Below are 19978 nucleotides of genomic sequence, written 5' to 3'. Positions count from 1 at the left end.
GGCGGCGGTGAGGAGGAGGCGGCGGAAGACGAGGAGGATGAGGACCCCGGCTCGTCCCACTTCTTGCTGGCGGCGGGGCTGGGACTGCTGGCAGTGTCTATCGTCCACCTGGGACAGGAGCGGGCCGAGGCGGCGGGCTGCGGGCCGCCGTGCCTGGCACTGCTGCTGCTCCGCCTCGCCCTCTACGCGGGCTGCGCCGCCGCCGCCGCCGCGATGGGCACCCTGATCGTCCTGATGTGCCGCGGCCGCCGCCGCCTGCCTCCGCCGGACTTCGCCGCCGCCGCTCCGGTCCGGCCGGTCGCGGGGGTGAGTAGCGGGAGGGGAGCGGAGCGGAGCGGGCAGTGGCCGCCCTGCCCGCCGGCGGGGACGGAGGTGGCGCGGCCCTCGCTCCGCCGGGGAGAGCCACGCCACCCAAACCTGGTGTCCTGCTGTCCTCCCGTTGCCATAGGAGCGCCCACATTCTGCCCCTCGACGGGGCTTTAAATGGCAAAAGTTGTGCTGGAGGGTAGCACGGGAATAATCTAGACTTTGCTCTCAGAGAGACCTCCGGATTGTGAGAACGCTTGCACGGCAGTTCGCTGTAGATGGTGTCTCAAATCCTTTTCTGCTCCTCCCGTCGAAATGTCATTGGTAAAAGGGCGACTTGCTCAAAGAGGCAGCATAGCGTTGTTTAAGTGCGTTCTCTGAAGTTGGGCAGCTTCAGATAGTGTTATCATAGTGCCAGTGTGTACTCAAGCCATTACAGAGCTCTGTGCAAAAGGGAAACAATTTTATTTTCTGTACGTGCTCTAAAATGTACTAATTGATGAGTGCTTTGTAGCTCACTGCTTAGTATTTTTTGGCTTCTTCTGAATGGGACTGGTAGCACAAAGTATTTGGAAACTTTCCTCCCATCCATGCCCTTGTTACCCATCAAGTGATCCCGTGCTTCGGAGCTGATCCTAGACAGGCCTGAAAAATTAGTACTGGAAATGAGGAGGATCTCCTGCAACTCCTGCTTTGCCATAGGTCACAGGGACGTGGTGTTTAATATCACAGCTGATGACTCTGGTTGGGTGCCCTTGGCATTGGTGAATTTTAGGTGTGTTAGCACGTGAAGTGCTGCCACAGCAGACAGTACTGTGTAAGTGCTGTTTTCATTCAGCAGTGTCACACAGGATACCTGAGAACAATCTGCAAAGGAGAGGAGCATAATTCGTGCCATCTGGGTGTACAGCCTAGGTGTTCTGGTAACCCAGTTTGTTACATTTAGTACATGTACTCTTCTTCTTATCAGCAAATAAATAATGCTGTCACTTATGTGTTCCTGGGACTGCAGCTGGTGCAGCTGAATTTGCAGAAAACAGAGAGTGCTGTCAGGACAGAGTTAGGAATCATTTGCTGATACAGTTGTTGGTCTTTCTGTCTTTTCAATCAAATCAGCTAACAACCTGCAGTAGTGGTTCATTCCTTCATTCCTTGGCCTGTGGAGAGAAAGAGCCTGTGTTTGGGAGGAATACACGTTTCCAGACGTGCGTTTAATGGAATCTGGCAGGATATTGTCAGTAGGGATCATTTGGCCAGGGGCTGATGACCTCAGTGGATAATACAGCTTGCAAAGGTGCATTCAGAATCTATTTGTGGCTGTGTAATATTCATTTTCTCTACTTGGTAGACTTTTTAAAAAATCTTCTTTCCTTTGAAGGCTCAACATCATACTCAGCTTTTTGAAGGGAACGATGAATAAATAATGTGTATGAGCATTAAAGGTGGGAAATGGGGAAGTGAGAAGATGTAATGCACAAAGTAAACAGGTGATAAGCAGAAGCTATCTATTCTGTATGTACTGTGTTATGTGGGTACAGGTAGGGATTGTTTGGCTGGTTTTTGTCATGGGAGTGCTATGGAGTAAATGTGTGTTAAGTGCATAAACACCTTGTAGTAAAGGACTATATGCTTTTGTATTTAACTGCCCTAGACCAAATGGAAAAAAAAAATGCATCAGTTGATCATCAAGACAACAATTCCTGTTGCTTTCAGATTTACAAGATTAAATGTTTCAGTGTTAATGCCATAGCTCCAGTGACATTTATGCACTGGTACAGTTATCTGAACATGTGCATATGCGTTAATTTACATAGTACCAAAAAAATCTAAATGTAAACTTAACAATTGAAATCTCCCTGCTGCCACAATGAGGAGAAACTTCCAGATTCATTAATAGCTAAATAATAAAAATTGATTTAATTTGGGAAGCCAAGATTTGAAGACAAAAAAACCCAAAACATTTGTTGTTCTTTCTTGCCCCTTTTGTGAAAAATGTAATACATAAATCTAGTGAACAGCAGTGAAACTAAAACTGTCCAGAGACAAATACGGTCACTTCAGTTACTCTACCATCTTCACCTTCTTTTTGTGATGTATTACTGTGCATTTGTCTTGATGTTCTCCTCTTGTGTCCATCTACTGGATTTGTATGTGTAAATAGTGAAGACCCACTGTTGTTTTGTTAGCCTAATCTGTTGTGTTTGGATTTATTATAGCTCTGTGGTATGTGTTTGTTGTTTCAGAAGGGAATTGAAATCTGGCATTTAAAATTCACTACTAAAGCAGCAGTACCTGCTACAACCCTTTTTCCAGGATTGGTTTTCTACCCTCTCTCTGATTCAATTAAAATTTTTCTTTCCTCCCTCTTTGCACCCTTCTCAGAATTTAACCTGGCTCTACAAAAGGGACAGCCAAAAAAGGAGTGAGGTATTTTACCTTTCTATTTAGAAGATGTAATTCCAGGCATCTTGATCAGGTTTTTCATGCCTTTAATTTATAGTTTTGTTGATTTTCTGATACGGAGTGGCTTCAGGACTGCAAAGCTTCTTGACAGACTTTTTCTGAACAAAATGTTCTATATGTGTAGCAAACTTCCTAATTGGGGCTTCAGCAATGTGTAGGTGAAGAAAATAAAATTGTATAGATAGGCATCATATAGAAATGAAGGCCATTCACTGAAATGTTTCTTCCAAAGTTTCCTGCATACATTTATCTCTGAAAATTTTGTAGGTTAATCTTTTTATTATACATCCTATTGCATTTACACTGCTTTATTTATAATTCATTTGTTACTCTCATGTTTTTCATAGAGCCTTATGATCCTGTTGTCTTTTCTGGGAGCCAGTAGTAGGATGACTGTAAAGGTATAATTTCTTCAGCCTTGTGTCTTTTCCTCCAGAATAGGGAAGAACCCTCTGTTGGTCTAATAATTAGGAAAAAGCTAAAAAAAAAAAGTTATTATGACTGGCATCTTACTCTGCATATGTTGTATATATGAACCGTAGGCAGATAGGTTCACTTTTCATTCTTTGAGTGATTTTCACATTGAGGTTAACAAATGAGGAAACACTAAGTATTCAGTAATAAATATTTACTCTAGTGGGAGTCAGACTCAGCTCTTGGAAAGTGAGTGGGAGTACTCTTGATCAACATCAAAGGGACTTGGATCAATTCCCTTATCCTGCGCTGAAAAAAGGGAGACTTTTTGTACATTCTCAGCTACTATGTGTGAGTTCAATGCTGTGAATTTTCTTGGACCTGTTCATGCAAGGGAGTAACTTGGGTGAGGAAGTGCTGTGTTGTAGATTCTGATTTCATAAGAACAAGGTGCATGCCTTTTCTTCATTGTACTTGAACTTGCTACCAGAAAAGCCATCTTTTTGAAAGTGAAGCTGTGCTTTGTCCTAAATATTGTTCGTGTAACCTCTTTGGGACTTGAAAGGTGACGACCTCCTGCTAAAGTCAGGTATCTCAGCAAGAACATTTGAAATCTGCTGAGAACTGCAAAGCAAGCTGTGTGATTTATATCCCTATGATAAGGTGTGCTTTCAGTGTAGTTTTTGTGTGAGGGACATCTCTGTTTACAGAATATGTCTGGGCAGTCTCCTGGCTTCCACATTTCATTGCTAAGAGAGGTGTACAGGCAAGTCGTAAGAATGTTGTACTTACTACTTTAAGTACGTGCAGGCATTAATAATATTGGTAAATAGTTTCTACTGATATTGAAATAGTGGGAATTGAATGATTCCTTTACATTTTTTTCAGGTATATTTCAGCACTTCTCAGGAGCTGTTGTAGGACCAGATTATTTGTGGTGGAGGAGAACAGGAAAATGCTAGACAGCAAAAAGGCATGATGACCCAATTGTACTTTTAGTAAAAGCCTCTGTCTCAAAGGGCATTTTTAATTCTCGAGTGTCAGTGGACTTGCTCATAGCAAAGATAGCCCTGGTTAAAACATGTGTCACCTTTTTAAATGCAAGGTTGCTCCCTACACTGCTTTTAACTTGCATCTGTAGAGGAGATGGCTTTGACTCATGCGAAGAACCATGTTAACCAAGTCAGTGGGAAGGGAAAGGAAAAGACTTTTTCCCACATTTCCAGTATGAGTTGTTTCTCTGCCAAAGAAACCTGGCAGGACAGAGTTTTCTTTTCTGCATATTGTTTTGACTCAGATTCAAAGCAAAAGCTCTGAGTAATAGAGGAATAGGTTATCAACTTCATTTAAATAATGCTAAACCCAAGGACTGTTTATTAGATTTAAATGCTGCATTTTAAATTCAGATTAAATAAATTATATTTTGTATAGAGAATGATCCACCTAGTCTGTCTGCAGCACTAATAGAATGGTAATAAATGTGCTTTTTTCCAGTGAAAAGGTACATTGATTCTAATGCCCTGGTTTTAGTTTCTTACAATTAGCAGTTGTCAATGATTTTGAGTATTCCTTTAAAACTCTGCTCCTGACATATTTGATCACTCTTGTTCACTAGTGTTTAATAGCTCTTAATTTTCAGGAGTAGTTTACTCTTGCATTCTATCCCTGAGGGAGACATACGTGATCGTGTTTTAAGTTCCTTAACATTTGTTCCATCTTTGAACATGAATTTTTTTTGTGAGTCTGGCATTAATGGGAGGGCATAAGTAAATCTTTTCTCATTGGATCAGGTAGCCAATGAAATATCTGGATCCTGGAACATAGTACTGTTTTTTTAATTTAAGCCCTAGGAGGATGGGCAGTGAGATTACCAGAAATGGTCTGAGTGATATTAATGGGATGGCAGCTTAGCCTTGGTTGAGTATCTGCCACGGTATCCAAGCCGAGTGTTCTGCTCTTTGTGAGGAACACAAGGGAAGCAGAGGAGAAGGACACACTGTTTTATTTTCCTTCACTGCTGGACTTTTGCCATGAGATGAAGCTTGCACAGGTAAACTTGCAGGAGCCTCAGCAGCTGTGGGAAGTGGAAGGTTTGTCATCTGTAGGCATCAATTTTAAGTGGGATGCAAAGCAGTTCTCGATGTGGTAAGCAGTTTGGAAGAGCTATGAGAGAGGAGAGAAACTTCTTAACTCCTTTCAGTTTTGATCTTTACATCTTAGTAAGTCTTCAAAAGTATGAGTTTTTCTCAACCCAAAGTTAAGAATATTCTATGGTCTGTCTTGTTCTCTGGCCCAACGGGGAATATTCAGTGCTCTGATACTGCAGGATTTTTGTGATACTTGGCAGAAGTAATAGTCTCTGCTGGCTACTCTTCTGTCATGCTAGTTTTAGATCCTCTTGGGCTTGGAACCAAATATTCTGATCTACTATCAGTTGTTCTGGGTTGAAAGGAGAAAATGTATTTGATTTTGGTGTGTTTTTAACAAACTGAGAGTCTCCTACTTTTGTTCTTTGTACTGTCTCTTTTAAAGGCAGATCAACAGTCAGCCTGTGATGATGTAGGTTAGTTAACTACTAGGAAAGTCATGGAATTAAAGTAATGAAAAGATATTGTAGCATTTTTTACCAATTCCATGAATATTTACAAATGTTAAGAAAATGTTGCATGAATTGCAAATACGCAGTTATAGTTCAGCAGGGGCCTGTAGTTTATTTTTAGGGATCTGTGAAATATCTGTTATAATTTGGGATTCATAAACTTTTTCAGAATTGAAGCTTTGTCAGGACTGCACACACTGATTACCTGCATGTATACCTTTAAAGTGATAACTTTATTTTCACAGGAGACTGACCTTGGGAAATTAAATGTTTTTCAAACACTATCTTTCACTTGTTTGTCCCATAACTCCCTAAAAGTGAGCAGACTTAGTTTTCCACACAGCCTTTTATTCATTGTATATATTTAAAGATTTGTCATGCCATTCTTTCTGATTCCTTTCATTGTATCCTGTGTCACCTTCAACTCTGCATTGTATTGTGCTTGACGTTTAATTTTCTCAACTTTGTGTTAGATTGACATTTCATAATTTTCTGTGAATCAGGCTGTTTTTACCTTTTTGGGGACTGCTTCTCACTTAAACGGTGTTTTACGACTGAAAACATAACTAGGAAGTAAGTTAATTTCTCCTGTTAACCAAACCATGCTGAGTCAGTAGGGGCAGGTGGTAGGCTCATTGAGATCTTGCTGTCCAAGTCTCTTGTAGGAAAGTCTTAAAGGTGGATACAAACCCCCGTAATAAAGTCAAGAGCGAAAGCATCCCGCATTCAGGGTAGTTTTGGCATTGAAAATACTGCGCACGCATATCAGAAACATTCTGAAAATAAAATCTGATTGAGTTCCCTCTTACTGCTGAGTCTTGATTCCTTGTTCTCTGTAAAGACGAGCAGCAAAATTTACCCAAAGGAAGAGCCAGTGATGTAGAACACTGTATCTTTTCCCAATCTGTTACTTTGTTAAATGGTTAAAAAAAAATAAATTATGTAGTCATAAGGGGAACAAATTTATATTGTGTCCATGGGAGGTTTTTGTGACCACTCATTCTGTATCATTTTTTCCCCTATTAAATACACACAGTGAAAGAGTTAATAAAATCAATGATGACTGTTCACTCAGCATGTTTTGTGATGCTCTGTAGAAGACAGAACACCCTACCTTTGTACAGTGAAAAGTCAAGTGGAGGGAGGGTATAGCAATAGACAATGCAGGAATTCATTTTTGATTGTCAGCTGAGACTCTGGAGCTCAGGCAGGAATCTGTGCAGGTTTTTCTGGTTTGCCAGCAATTCAGTTTTCATGCCATATGGCTCTTTTGGCCTTGAAGTATAGACCACAGGTTCTTGTCGTCTTTTACAGAGGAGTAGAATGTGGAAATGTTCAGTAGATGGGGACTATGCATGTGCCCTGAGAATTCATGTTGAACTTTGTTTTGATGGCAGTGTTAAAGATCCCAGCACAGCATAATGCTGTATATTTTGCTGAGAAGAAATTTGAATGCTAACCTACCAATTTTTTCTTAGCTGTACTGATAAGAATGAAAGTATGACCTAAGAAGTGTTTCATTTTCCTATTCTTGTCTGTCTGGTATTATATGAAATCTCAGATGAAGAGAGTTCTACCCTAATTATAAAGTTTTTACACTGCTACAGTTTTACCAGTTTTGAACACAGATAGAACATGCCCATCTAATTACCATGGTCTGCATATTCCAGAAGCTACTATGTTAGTGGAAATATGTTGTGATGATATCATAACATGATTATTGAGATAATGATGCTTAAGATAATAGGATTAATATGCGTTAAGTATGTTGATTTTTAAATTGGTAGTTATGGTATCCCTTAATATATGTAGATTAATGCTTAATGTGGCACATACATACTTGCCTTGTAATCTTAAATAGAACTATAATAATTGAAAATATTGTCTTGTGAATACAAAATTTATTTTTGCACCATAAGTTGAAGTAATATTTACTGCTCTAAGAACATGTCTATCCACATCAATTAAAGACTAATTTATGGAAAGTTCAGTGAAGTATTGTTTGAAGTTGTGACTCTGTCATCAAGGTCCAGTCTGATGTTGATGTATGTTTTACAAAGATAAGAGGAAAGTTAATAGGGCAACAGGGGGTGGAGCAAGTAGCTATGGGTAACTGGATGGTTCGTGAATACTGACTTAGATGCAGACTTTGCCTTTTACATCAGTGGGTAAAGTGACAGTCTCATGCACAATGCCCATTTATACTGTGGGATCTGTCCTGAGCTCTGTTCTAGTTCTGTTGTAATTGAGTTAATGTAATAGAAATAATTGTAAATTTTTCTCTGCTTCTTGCCTTAATTCCATGGCAGAGTAAGGCTGCATGTAGCAGCTGCCTGGCTTTCTGCTGCTATGTTTTAAACATTGCATTTGATGACCAGGTGTTGCAGATGGATTTCTTCTTAGTGGAAGGTACTCCTGTGTTCTCTGTGCTTTGCCATTTATTGAGTGTAGTTGTTGAAATATCTTCTTAATTCTTTATTATTTAACGTTTATTGTTCTCTGCAGAACTAGTTTTAAATTACTTGAATTGTTTAAACATTAACATTATGATATTAACTTCATTTTTGCATTTGTAGGAGACTGAACCTAAGACAAAATTTTAGGATTAAGCCAACCTTGGTGTTTTTGGCTTTTTTCTTGGCCCACTGAGACTGTTGTTTTCAGCATCTTAAATTATTCTCAAAAGTATCAAACAATGGGTGTTATTCAGAAGTCTACAGGAAATGCACACATCCTTTTTTTCAGCCTGCAAACAAAGTCAAAATTGGGGAAAACTTGCACTACTCCAGGAAATAACCCTCCATGTTTGTTAGTAACCTCATTGTTAGCATGTATCAAATGTGCTCCACCCCTACTCCCGCAAGTCCTTTTGTTAAATGTTTAAGTTTCAGCCTTTTTTTTTTTGTTGGTTTGTTTTTAGTTTTTTGGAGGCTGTGATATTGCAAGGCAGAACTTAGAGGAACATGCCAGATTTTATTCAGTATAAAAGAGCATCTAAGCTAGATCTTTGACTGTATTAAATCCATTTACAAACATCTTTGGCTCAGTCAGGGTTATGCCAACTACTTCATGAAATCTAGCATCGTCTTCCTTTAGATGAGTGACATGAAGAAAAATGTGAAAACATTCACATCTAGGCTTTCTAGTTGAACCTGTTCTCTGCATATGCCCTCCATCTGACTTGAGGCAGGAGTGGGAAGAAAGTCTTCCAGTGAAATCTGCTGGATTTTTCATTCTCTCAGCTGTTAGAGCTGAGTTTGGACTATGAATTTTCTGGAATCCTTCTGTTATCGCAGGTGCTGGTTATCTGTGTTACCGGGTTGTTACTGTTGTTTTAAGGTGTTTGTTGCCATATATGTTATCTAACTCAGGGATGACTGGTTATTTAATGAATTCATCATTATTATTGCCACAAAACCAGAACTTTTTGAAACCAAATCTAAACTAACAAGACTTAAAACTTGGTTCTGCTAAATGCAAGTTCATAAAATGGGAAGGAAAAATGAGTTTGATAAGCTGTTTTAGATAAGGCAACTTAAGATCTGATGCATTATCAGTTATGAAATTAAATTCACAGTTCTCTGAAGGGCCATCAGGGATCATGATACGTTCAGGTTGGAAGGAATGTCTGGAGGGCACCTAGTCCACCCTCCTGCTCAGAGTGAGTCCAACTGTGTAATGTTGCTGAGGGTTTTCTCCTGTACAGAAGGATGTAGAGTCTACAGCCTCAGCAGACCCATTCTGATACTTGACAAACCTCATGATTAAAATAGTTTTGCCTTGTGATGGGAATTTCCTGTGTTGCAATGTTTCCTAATGTGCTGTGCATCCGCCAGAAGACTCTGGCTCCCTCTTCTCTGTACCCTCTCATTCAGCAATTGGAGTCAGCAGTAAGATCTCTCAGAACTCTTTATTTCCTTAAGCCTAACCCAATTAATATCATAAGTTAATGGTTGGACTCAGTGATCTTATAGGTCTTTTCAAACCTGAACAATTCTATGATCACTCCAATGTATTTGAACATTTGCATTTATTCAAATATTAGATTCTCCTTTTTTCTTGAAAATTTGTTTTTTAATGAAACTGAACCCTTGTTTTTAGCAAAGAGGTTTTTTTGGTGTTTTTTGTTTTCTTGTTCTGTGCTTTTTCTCTTCAGCAGTTCATGACTGTGTGCAATACCTGTATGAGCATGGAAAAGTTCTCAGAAAGTCTGATACACTATGCATCTTCCTTTGCCCTTCAGTAATTACATTCGTGCAGCAGTAAAGTCACCTTTTACATTCTTTTTGATCATGTCTTGAACAGCTCTTTTTAAATGAATTGTCTGTGCCTTTTAGAAGTCAAATATACAAACCATAGAGGACACTCTCAATAGAATGTGTTGTGGCAAGCTGAGATGTGGGTTTGTATCTTGGTATGTAAGAGGCAGCATTTTGCTGAGGCAATACTAGTCTGCCTTGTCCTTAAAATGAGTGTTCAAGTTCGAAGCATGAAATGATCAGTTCCTGCTTTGTGGAAATGTATAGATTGGATCATAGTGTAGTGATGTGGAGCAAGCTGCTTGCAACCGTAGATCCCCTCTGAAAGGCTTTTTTTTTTTTTTTTTTTTTTTTTTTTTTTTTTTTTTTTTTTTTTTTTTTTTTTTTTTTTTTTTTTTTTTTTTTTTTTTTTTTTTTTTTTTTTTTTTTTTTTTTTTTTTTTTTTTTTTTTTTTTTTTTTTTTTTTTTTTTTTTTTTTTTTTTTTTTTTTTAGCTTGTATTTAAACTAGTTTTGAAAGGAGTAATTTGACAAGTGTTGCATCAGAGTGCTTACTGATGCTTTAGGCTGTAAAAAACCCACTCCCTGCAATATATGTACAAATGAGAGCTGTTGATGCCTAAGTTAGTTTGAGGTGACTGACTTCTATGCAGGTATGACTCATTTTAGCAGAAGGATTAGCTTGTAGGATACCCAAGCCAGCTAGCATGAGTGCTAAGGAAGATGGAGTGTGTTGAGCACAGAACTTCAGTCAGAATTGTGGCCTCATGTTTTGGAGCTCTTTCTTCACTGAAGAACCTGAGTGAGTTTTCTTAATTGGGCTTTCTGAATCCCTTCCCCCTCCCCTAATGTATTTGGGGTGTTTAATGTCTCTGCGAGTCTGTCTCTTCTCTTTTTAAATTGGAGTGGTTATGAATCATGTGATTTCCTGCTGCAAATAAAGCAGAAAAATCCTGAAGTGATTGTGTGACTTGCGTTAACACAACTTTATGTTGAGGAAGTGTGACAACATCAGGAGCCAGAGATTGTATCTTGGAGCCTTACAAATACTGTGAATACACTTAAGTGTTCTTACAAAGAGCAGAAATACTTTCTGCAGCTGTTTAGGTGGATATGGCTTATGCTTTTACCATAGTTGTGTTCAGGTAAAAAGGAACTTGAAATTCTCTCATGGTTCACTAAATACCCTGTTCTTACCCCTCTGTAACTATAGTTTTGATATTAAGGAGGGACTGCAAATGGAGGCAAGTGTGCTGATAGTGTTGCCAAGAAGGGAAGAAATCAGGTGAAAGACCGCAGTTACAGTCTCAGAACTGTGACTGGAAGAAGTCTTGGGAGTATTGCTGCACTCACTCAAAAGCTAGAATAAATCAACTGTGGGCAGAAGGAGGGCACTCAAGGCCTGGAAAGTATTCATCATAATGCTATGTGTCAAATGTGAGTGAGCCTGAAAAGCTTTGTTTTGCTGTTAACAGTAGTGCTTAGACTCCTTTATTTGGGTCCCATTAGATGAGCTTTGTTCTGCAGTGGAGAAAAGCATATTTACCAAAATACACTGAGAATTAGCCTGTAAATTGGCTAAAATAATAGTATATTACCTTTAAGAACATTAAACAGTGTTTTTACTTAGAGCTTATACTGCTTCCTTGTTCTCTATTTAGTGAATGTTGGAGAGATGGAGATGTTTCTGAAGTGTTATCTCCTTACCAAAGAGAATCTGGGCTCCCATCAAGGGGAGTGAAATAAACTGGATTACAGAGGGAACCATTTCTATTTGTTTCAAATTACACTCCTTTCTATACAAATACAGCATGAATCACTTCTCTTTGTCTACACTCTGAAAAATGTTTCTCCATTGGCCCTCCTGTTTGGACACTGTAAGAGTGAATACTCCAATACAGATGTTTGTAAATGTTGTATAGGTCAGCAGCTTAAAATGCAGCAGCTGGAAGTATCTTTGAAGGAAGAAGCCCAAAAGGATGTGATCCAAAGTTAGTGTGGGAGATCCAAAGGCTTCTCTTTGGTTTAAAAGTAGTTTATGAGGCTAGATGAAGTCTATTGTCACAGTAGGCTATGAAGATGTTATATTTGCTGTGAAAATACTGAATGGAGGAGTTCCTGTTCTTCTGTTACATGCATGTCCTGTTCTCAGTACATTGAACTGCTGCTAAATACAGCTCCCTTCTACCAAAAAAAAAACTAAGATAATTTGGCAAGTTATACACAACAATGAGTGTTAATATGGTCTTAATGGACTATCTATAGTAACCTCAGAGATAATTGACACTCCTCTGTGTTAAATGTGTGGGGTGACAATGTTTGTATAGAGACCAAATGATATAGTACTATGGCCTTGAATTCCAGTTTTATTCCTTCTGAAAGTTTGGTTTGTTCCTTCCTCTTGTGATGAATGTTATGTTTGAATTTCAGAGTAATTGGTCTGGAAGCTCCCATGATTCAATCCAATCAAGGAGAGTGGTTATTTCTCACAATATGGATAAAGCACTGAAAGAAGGTGAGTCTTAACTTGCTCAAAGGTGCACTGGAGTCTGAATATCTCCTGTCATCTTAGCAAACCATAACTGCACAGTATTCCAGAATTTTAGAACACGTTGGTTGTCTTACAAAAACCTGGGATGTGTTATGTTTTTAAAGTTATTTTTATGAATAGCTGTTAGCAGGGTAGGTAGCTAAAATATAAAATCAGAACACTTTATCTACCCATGTCATATTTTTGTGGAGGTGAACTATTATAACATGATCTATTTTTAGGAAGCTTTTTCGTCTGGAATCAGACTAGAGGATTCCTGGTCCTGTGAAAAGGATAGTAGAGTCTAAACATTATTACATGTAGAAACAATCATAGACAAGTTATTTGTGGTATTCTTTCATGTGTGTACTTTACATTTTGGATAACCTGCTTCAGAATTTGAAATGAAGCCTTGACATAATCAGAGATTTGGAAATTGTAGGGTTATTTGGAGACAGACAACGGGTGTTGTGGAATATAGAGGGAAAGGTAGTCGTATTACACTTCCCTGCAGTTACTTGCATGTAGGAGTAACTCGTGTCTGTGAAAATATGGGAGCTGTCTTCATCTAAGGTGTTTATTTCGCAGATAAATCAGTTGGTTGTGTGAGGCCATCCCTACCCAGTAAGGCTGAAAGTTACTAATATGTAAGTGATTCACTTTTCAGAGTTGAGTATCTTCTGTTGTGACAGCTCATTTGCCTTTCTGCTATTTTTTTTTTCAAACTAGCTTTTACCCTCCAGTCCCACTCTGAATTTTGGAGAGCAAACTTGTCAGATTTCATTTGGAGAGCAAACTTGTACAGATTTCCTGTATTTCTTCCAGGCCTAAGTGATGAAGCCAACTTCTCTGTTATGCAGTTTGACAAAGATGAGACTGTACTTTTTACTCAACCATACAAAGACTTAAGCAAGCATTTTGGGTTTGGAAGGTGACTGAGTCAACTTAAGTTTGAGATACTGAATGAATCACAAAAGCAGTATTTAATTTTTAATTAGAGTAAAATGATCAGATTCTTGCCCTGTGACAGTTTTGAAATTTGTAGTTGTCTCAAATGTGAATGTTTTTTTGGTGATTTTGTTTGTTTGTTTTTGTTTTTTAAACAAGTTCATGGTTAGATAAAAATTTATTACCGATGGTATTAAAAATACCATCTAGTCTTCTGTATTCAGTCTTGCATAGATCAGGATTAAAGTATTTATAAATCCTAGGAATTTTTAACAATTTTTGCTATTTTGATGTAACATGCTGTTCAACAAACTGCTTTAAAATGCCTCATTTATTTAGCTAGGAGACTTCCAATTCCAGTGAGGTTTTAATCCTGGGGAACAGTCCAGACTCCTACCGCCACTTTAGGTTTAGAGTAGATGTTGTCACATTATCAAGTCAATGAGGTTTTGCTCTTTTTTTTTTTTTTCTTTGAATCAGATTTTACTTCTCTTTACATTAGAGATGCATGGATAACATTTTTGGACGAGCCAGCATCATCTGATTGCTGTTGCTGAGTATGAAGAGAGACAGCCCTTTGGTTAATTCCGACTTCTTTCCCCGTTTTTCACCATTGTATGGGCTTTACCATTTGTTACTAACTATGCTAGATGAGGGAAAGCTGGGGATTAGCCCTGCTACTGTAGTGTAGTGTGTTTTATGAAATCTAAATGCTCAAAATCAGAACAAGTGTAACGTTATGAAGAGATTTTCCTTGTTGAATATGGCAGAAAGAAAAGGCCTTTTAGTTTTCAGCCCTCAGTCCCTTTTTCAACTGGTGATACTTGAGTTGCTAACACTGAAATATGGTTGTCTGGAATTTCATGCTTTCTCATGATAGATTGTTTTGATTCTTGCAAAAAGAAAAGATAACCCATTTCTACAAATACTTTTAGCCATTTAACGCTACCTGTTGCTTGTCTGGTCACTTCCTGTTTTCAGCCCATGTCGTGTGGTAGTGTGGTAATACATCTCCTAAGAGAGACTGTGCTCAGTGAGACTTGTGCTGCTGTTGCACAGCATACTGTTTGGGCGAAGGCTGTAGCTGTCAGTAGATTTGTCTGCCTTGAGTGTAGTTGGTCTCCTGGGAACTGAGCTTCATCTTCCATTTTTATTGCTCCACGTCTTATGGTCTTTGTTATTCTTCCCAGTCAGTCTTTGTCTCTACTGTTTTAGTAGCACCAAGAAAATTGGTCTTCATATCAACTTAGCTGCTTTACTGGGTCATTTATGAGTAAGTAAAACAGTGCAGGTCAAAGCACAAATCCCAGCAGAACTCCACTGGTGAAATTGTTCTGCTGTGAAAATTCCCTTGTGTTTCTTAGCTCTTAAAATATTTCATGCCGCAGAGCCATCTCTCCTTTCATAGTGGATTATCGTCTTTGAACCCTGTCTTGAGGGGACCTCATTGGAAATATTTTGGGAACTTGATTAGATTGTTCTTAAGGATCAGCTCTTGCCTGTCTGTGTTGAACCCCTAGAAGAACTCTGTTAGGGATGTAAAGGCAATACTTCCCTTTACAGAGGAAGATTTTTCCTAGACTATCTCATTTCCCAACTTAAGATCCATATGCTGACATTTAGATAAAAATTTGCAGCAGCTTCTGCTACTCTGGGCTTTTTTTTTCCTCACAGCTTTCAAATAACTATTTTTTTGAGTCCGCAATATCAGCAAGACAATTTGAATTTGTTTTCTCTGCACTGGGATTCAAACACTGAGAGCTAAGAACTTAGCAAAGGGTATATGTGGAAAACTATTTGGACATAAACTTGTTTGATTTTTTTAAATTTTATACATTTCCTAGATCTTTTTAACACTTTTCTCTATATTTTATATATTTGGAAATTTTCTTCTTTTTTTCACCCTTCACATTCATAAAAAATACTAAAGACACAAATGTCAAGAAAATTGTAATAAAAATAAATCAAAGAATGTGGAATGGACTGTCAGGGTGTGGTTGCTTTTGCACAAGGCCTACCCACCTATACACAATGATAATATTTAGACTGTTAACGTGGCATTTTCATAGCGTTTGAATAATGTTGTAAAATACAAGTAAATCACAAAGTATACAAGTAAAACACAAACTTTAAAAAGAGAACTGAAATCTTTAAATTACTATTGCTAGTGACTGGGGCAATGTCCCATATTAACCTTGCATTTCAGTTTTACAGATTGCTTGTTGCTCTAGAATCCAGTTTTGTAGCTATACCCTCTCTTCTGTTGTTCACGCAGTCACAGGAGAGTTTTGGATTTGACTATAAATTAATTGTTCTGGTCTCTCCAGTGCTTTCAGGAAAGGATGTTTACTTCTTATTGAAACTTGGAAGTGTATGTTTGCATTTGCATAGGGAGAATATTTATGCTCCGGTTTTTAATACTGCTTTGAGAAAAAGAGTAAGTATTTAATCCTTGTTCTTCAGATTTTGATGTTATTTTTAATAAAGTTGGGTGATGAATCTTAGCAGCATAAAAACTGTCTAGTGTGAAGTTTTGCAGATTTGAAGACAGTCTGAGCCAGTAACTTTTGTGGTGTCACTGAACCTCCGAATGAATGAATATGGTCGAAGGGATAGCAGTTAATGTGGGAATGAAGAAAGGATCTAGATGGGTGTGCTCACTAAAGCTCCCCACAAGCTTCTGGCTCTCTACTCCCAACACTTTTAGTTTACAGTATTTAAAAAGAGTGTTTGAAGAGGCTCAACTTCAAATTCACATGGGAATGACTTTTAATCACATCGTAACAACTTGGGAACTAGTTTAGAAGACCCAGCAGAAGTTTCTACAGTTTTGCACCAGGCTCATGGTGGTCACTGCATTTGATGGTTATCAGAAGAAATTTGTTTCATGTTTGTAGTGGATGAGTTAGTCATAGTAAGTTGTCCTGCGTGTGTCCTGCTTCTCTTTTTTTATTCCTTCCTTGTCTTCTGACCAGTTGTTTTTGATGTTTTAGAGAACGTGCTGTATAAAAATAATGAGAACAGATGCACGAGCAGATTTCTGCTCTGAAGTACGCAAGGTGCTCTACATTTGTTTTCTATATTTCTTTAGAGTGCTGAAAAAGGCACCAGCTGCATCAGTGGGCATGAAACTAAAGCAGCAACTGTGCACCATGGCCAGGATGATACATAGGGATGAGGCAGTGCCTTACTCAGCCTTAAACAGACTGCTGTTAGTGTCTGTGGCCGGTGTCCCTTTTAAAATTTTATTTGTTTATTTAAACAAATTCCTAAAGTTGTCTCTCTGCTTATTTGGACATGTATTCTGAACCCTGAGTTTTGTAGAGAACAGCACTGTTGTGATGCAGGAAGGGAAACAAGGCTCAGAAGTGACAAGGAAGTTATGGAAAGCCTATAAAGGAAGAGAGATGTAAAAGATAGGTGCAGGGAAATATGGTTTAAAGTGGTGTAATCCTTTTAAGGTGTTGAAAATGTGTAAGTTGCAAAGAGAAACACAAGTGAAGTATTTCGTACTTGCGTGGTTGGTTTTTGGTGATGATTGATGATCTTTTGTTTTTAGTTAGATATTGCCACTGTATTTTGTGGTTCTTTGATGTTGATACACCTAGTTGAAGAACCATACTGTCACCTGGCTTTGTTTGAGCAGGAGTCTTCCCACCATAATAGATCTTGCTTCAGGTATTTCAGTTGGGGGTATAGTAAAGTTGCAGGAGTTGTACTCTGATATAACAATTCTAATCAGCTTGAATGTTGTACTTTCCTAGAGTACAGAGATGTGACATTGAATGTGACAGAAGTCATGAGTGGCTAAAATGAATCAAAAAATATATATTATGTACTGTGCTAGTAACTGAGTTCATTTTGGGGAGGAATAGCTTAAAAATAGTTATAAATTAAGGGTTATTGGGAATACATAATGTGTTCTGAAAGGTAATATAGTCTAAGGGACCAGGACGTGAGTTTTGCTCTTTTATCTTGTACTCTTGCTTTGTACAGTTCTGTTGATTAGACACCTGTAGGAGCCACTACTCCATATGTGACTTCTCTTCTTAGGGAAAAGATGCTGGAGAAATCTGTTGCTTTGCAAGAGGTAGAGAGGGTGTGGGTAAGAAAATCTGAAAAAGTCATTAATTGCCAGTGATGATGATAACAAATCCCACAATGCAGTGTGTCTTGAATGCGCTTCAGAAAGTATTGGTTCTGTTACAGAGTAGGTGAAAAGGAAGAATTTGTGTTGTGGTCAGCTTTCTACGGCATTTCAGATCTTGCAACAGAAGAGAATAACTCAGCTATAAGAAAAAGGTGTCTGCAGAAGGACATGGGGACCACTGTGGAAAAATAGATATCTAAAATGGGTATTGTAATGGGAGACTTGAGATAAATTATAAAACTTAAGTTTTTAAAACGCCATTCCCAGTTGCTCTTTGGTGTATTGATGGATTATTCCTCACCTTGCTTATCAGAAGAACACTACTTTGTATAACTGTTTTTATCACTTTGTAGTATTTGTGGGTGAGAGTTTTCAATGAGTTTTCTTCTATGTTAGAAAAGTAATGCAATTGGATATGTTTCAATATTGAAAGTTCCCATTCTGCAATATGACTCTGCATATTTTTTTTCCTCCTAGATCAGAAAAAAGAATAAATACATCAAACATTTTATTTACTTATTTATTGAGCTGTGGAGGTTTTTTTCTAAATTATTAATTAAAAAGCCTTGAAATGACTTAGCAAAAGGCTTTTAACTATATATTTCAGTGTACTTATTGAAGTGACTTGGCTTCTTTCTTTATAAACCCGAGGAAGCTGATTTATGAAGCATTTGGCTAGAAACTTTTATCAGTTTCAGACATTTCTTTTGAAATCTGTTTAACAAGGTGATATTGGATGAGGTTTGCTAGTTTTGTCTGAAAAGGCAGGTGGAAGTATTCGGTTTAAGTTGTCCTGTTAGTATGTTAATAGTTCACTGTCACAGTGCCAAGGAAATTTTAATAGTTCAATAAACTGCCAAACAAACAACTTCTATCAAAGTGGAAAGTAAGAAATAGTGGAGCCATATGAATACTTTGCGCTGCAGGCTTACACTGACAAATGAGGTGTACTTTTGATATAAAAAGTCATAAAAACATCAAGATATTTGGCTCAGATTGTCAGGTATACGACTTTATTCCCCCCTTTTTATTATCCCTCTGGCAGATGCAAATTGACTCTTGCAAGCCCAGCTTTTTCCTTATCTTGTTGTAACTGCCAAACACAGTTCATGTGTGCTCCCTGAAGGCCTCCTGCTCCCTCTTATATCTCCAGGGACATCTATTAGTGTGAAACATAAGTAAAACTGGCAACACACAAATGTTGTCTAAAAGAGAAGTCATAATGGTAGAAGATGGTGTTGCCATGGGACTTGAAATTACAGTAATCTTGGTTATTGCCTATAGATATGATTTGGAATGCTTCATCATTTTTGAAGTTCATGGTCTCGCTAATCTGCTTGTTCTCTTTTAGCTTTTCTGATCTTATAATGTACTTTTCTGGGGTTGTTATATGTCTTTTGAAATCCAAGAATCTTACCACCTCCCGTTTGAATTGTGACCTTGGAATGGAGTCTGTTGAAGGCTGGTTTCAGTCTGCAACAGCTTAGCCACAGTCAGATTATATGACAGTTCATACAACCACTTATAAAGCCACTGTTGAGAGACAGATATTAGTCTGAGGTTTGTGTGTAGCTGGTAACCTGACTGTCTGAGCAAATCCACTTAGAGGCTTGGCTTTGCAAAGTGACCTCCAGTAACCTGTTAGGTGCAGATTGCTGTAACCTTGCCAACCTTACTTTCTTTGACAAGAATTTAAAACCCAGAAGTAGATGTGAAGCCTATTACCCATCCAGTTTTTGAGGGGAAAGGTGGAAGATTATATTTTTCCTATCTGGGTGTGCCTTCTCCTTTTGCAATTTTTGCTATTAATTGTTTTGTTTCTCCTTTCAGTGTTTGACTACAGCTATAGAGATTACATCCTGTCCTGGTATGGGCAACTCAGCAGAGATGAAGGGCAGCTGTACCAGCTGCTATCTGAAGACTTTTGGGAGATTGCCAAGCAGCTGCGACAGAGGCTGAGTCACATTGATGTAGTTAAAGTTGTCTGCAATGATGTAGTGAAAGCTTTACTCTCGCACTTCTGTGACCTTAAAGGAGCCAATGCCAGGTAAAAACAAAACTCTGCATTTCACTGGAATTTTCTGCTTTTCTCTTTGCTTTCAGATGTGCTATATCAAAGTAGTGAGGAGTGTAACGCTTTTGTAGAGAACTGATAAAGAAAATTGTTCAAACTTATTACCAGTTTTAGAGATCAAGCAGGCTTCAGGTCATCTGTGAGACCTGTGCAAGGAAATGCTTGTCCTCCTTTTTCTCAGAATTTGGATTCACTGCTCTTTCTGTTTCAACCTTGAATCCTTTGCTCACAGTAGGA

The 19978-nt window shown here is 38.3% G+C and overlaps 1 protein-coding gene across 1 annotated transcript in view; it reads left to right on the top strand.

The window, feature by feature from the left end:
* Positions 1-261: 261 nt before the first annotated feature.
* Positions 262-19978, top strand: part of SNX25 (sorting nexin 25) — a 75661-nt gene continuing 55944 nt past the window's right edge. The window contains exons 1-3 of the mRNA XM_027879842.1: positions 262-306; positions 12470-12554; positions 19498-19714. Of these exons, the coding sequence (XP_027735643.1) occupies positions 12533-12554; positions 19498-19714 (239 nt within the window). The 5' untranslated portion in view covers positions 262-306; positions 12470-12532. The remainder of the gene's footprint in view (positions 307-12469; positions 12555-19497; positions 19715-19978) is intronic.

This window comes from Empidonax traillii, unplaced genomic scaffold, assembly GCF_003031625.1.
Source record: "Empidonax traillii isolate 1590-97213 ecotype Southwest subspecies unplaced genomic scaffold, ASM303162v1 scaffold60:size2069287, whole genome shotgun sequence".
Classification (NCBI taxonomy): Eukaryota; Metazoa; Chordata; class Aves; order Passeriformes; family Tyrannidae; genus Empidonax; species Empidonax traillii.
This window is presented reverse-complemented; position numbering and strand designations above follow the sequence as displayed.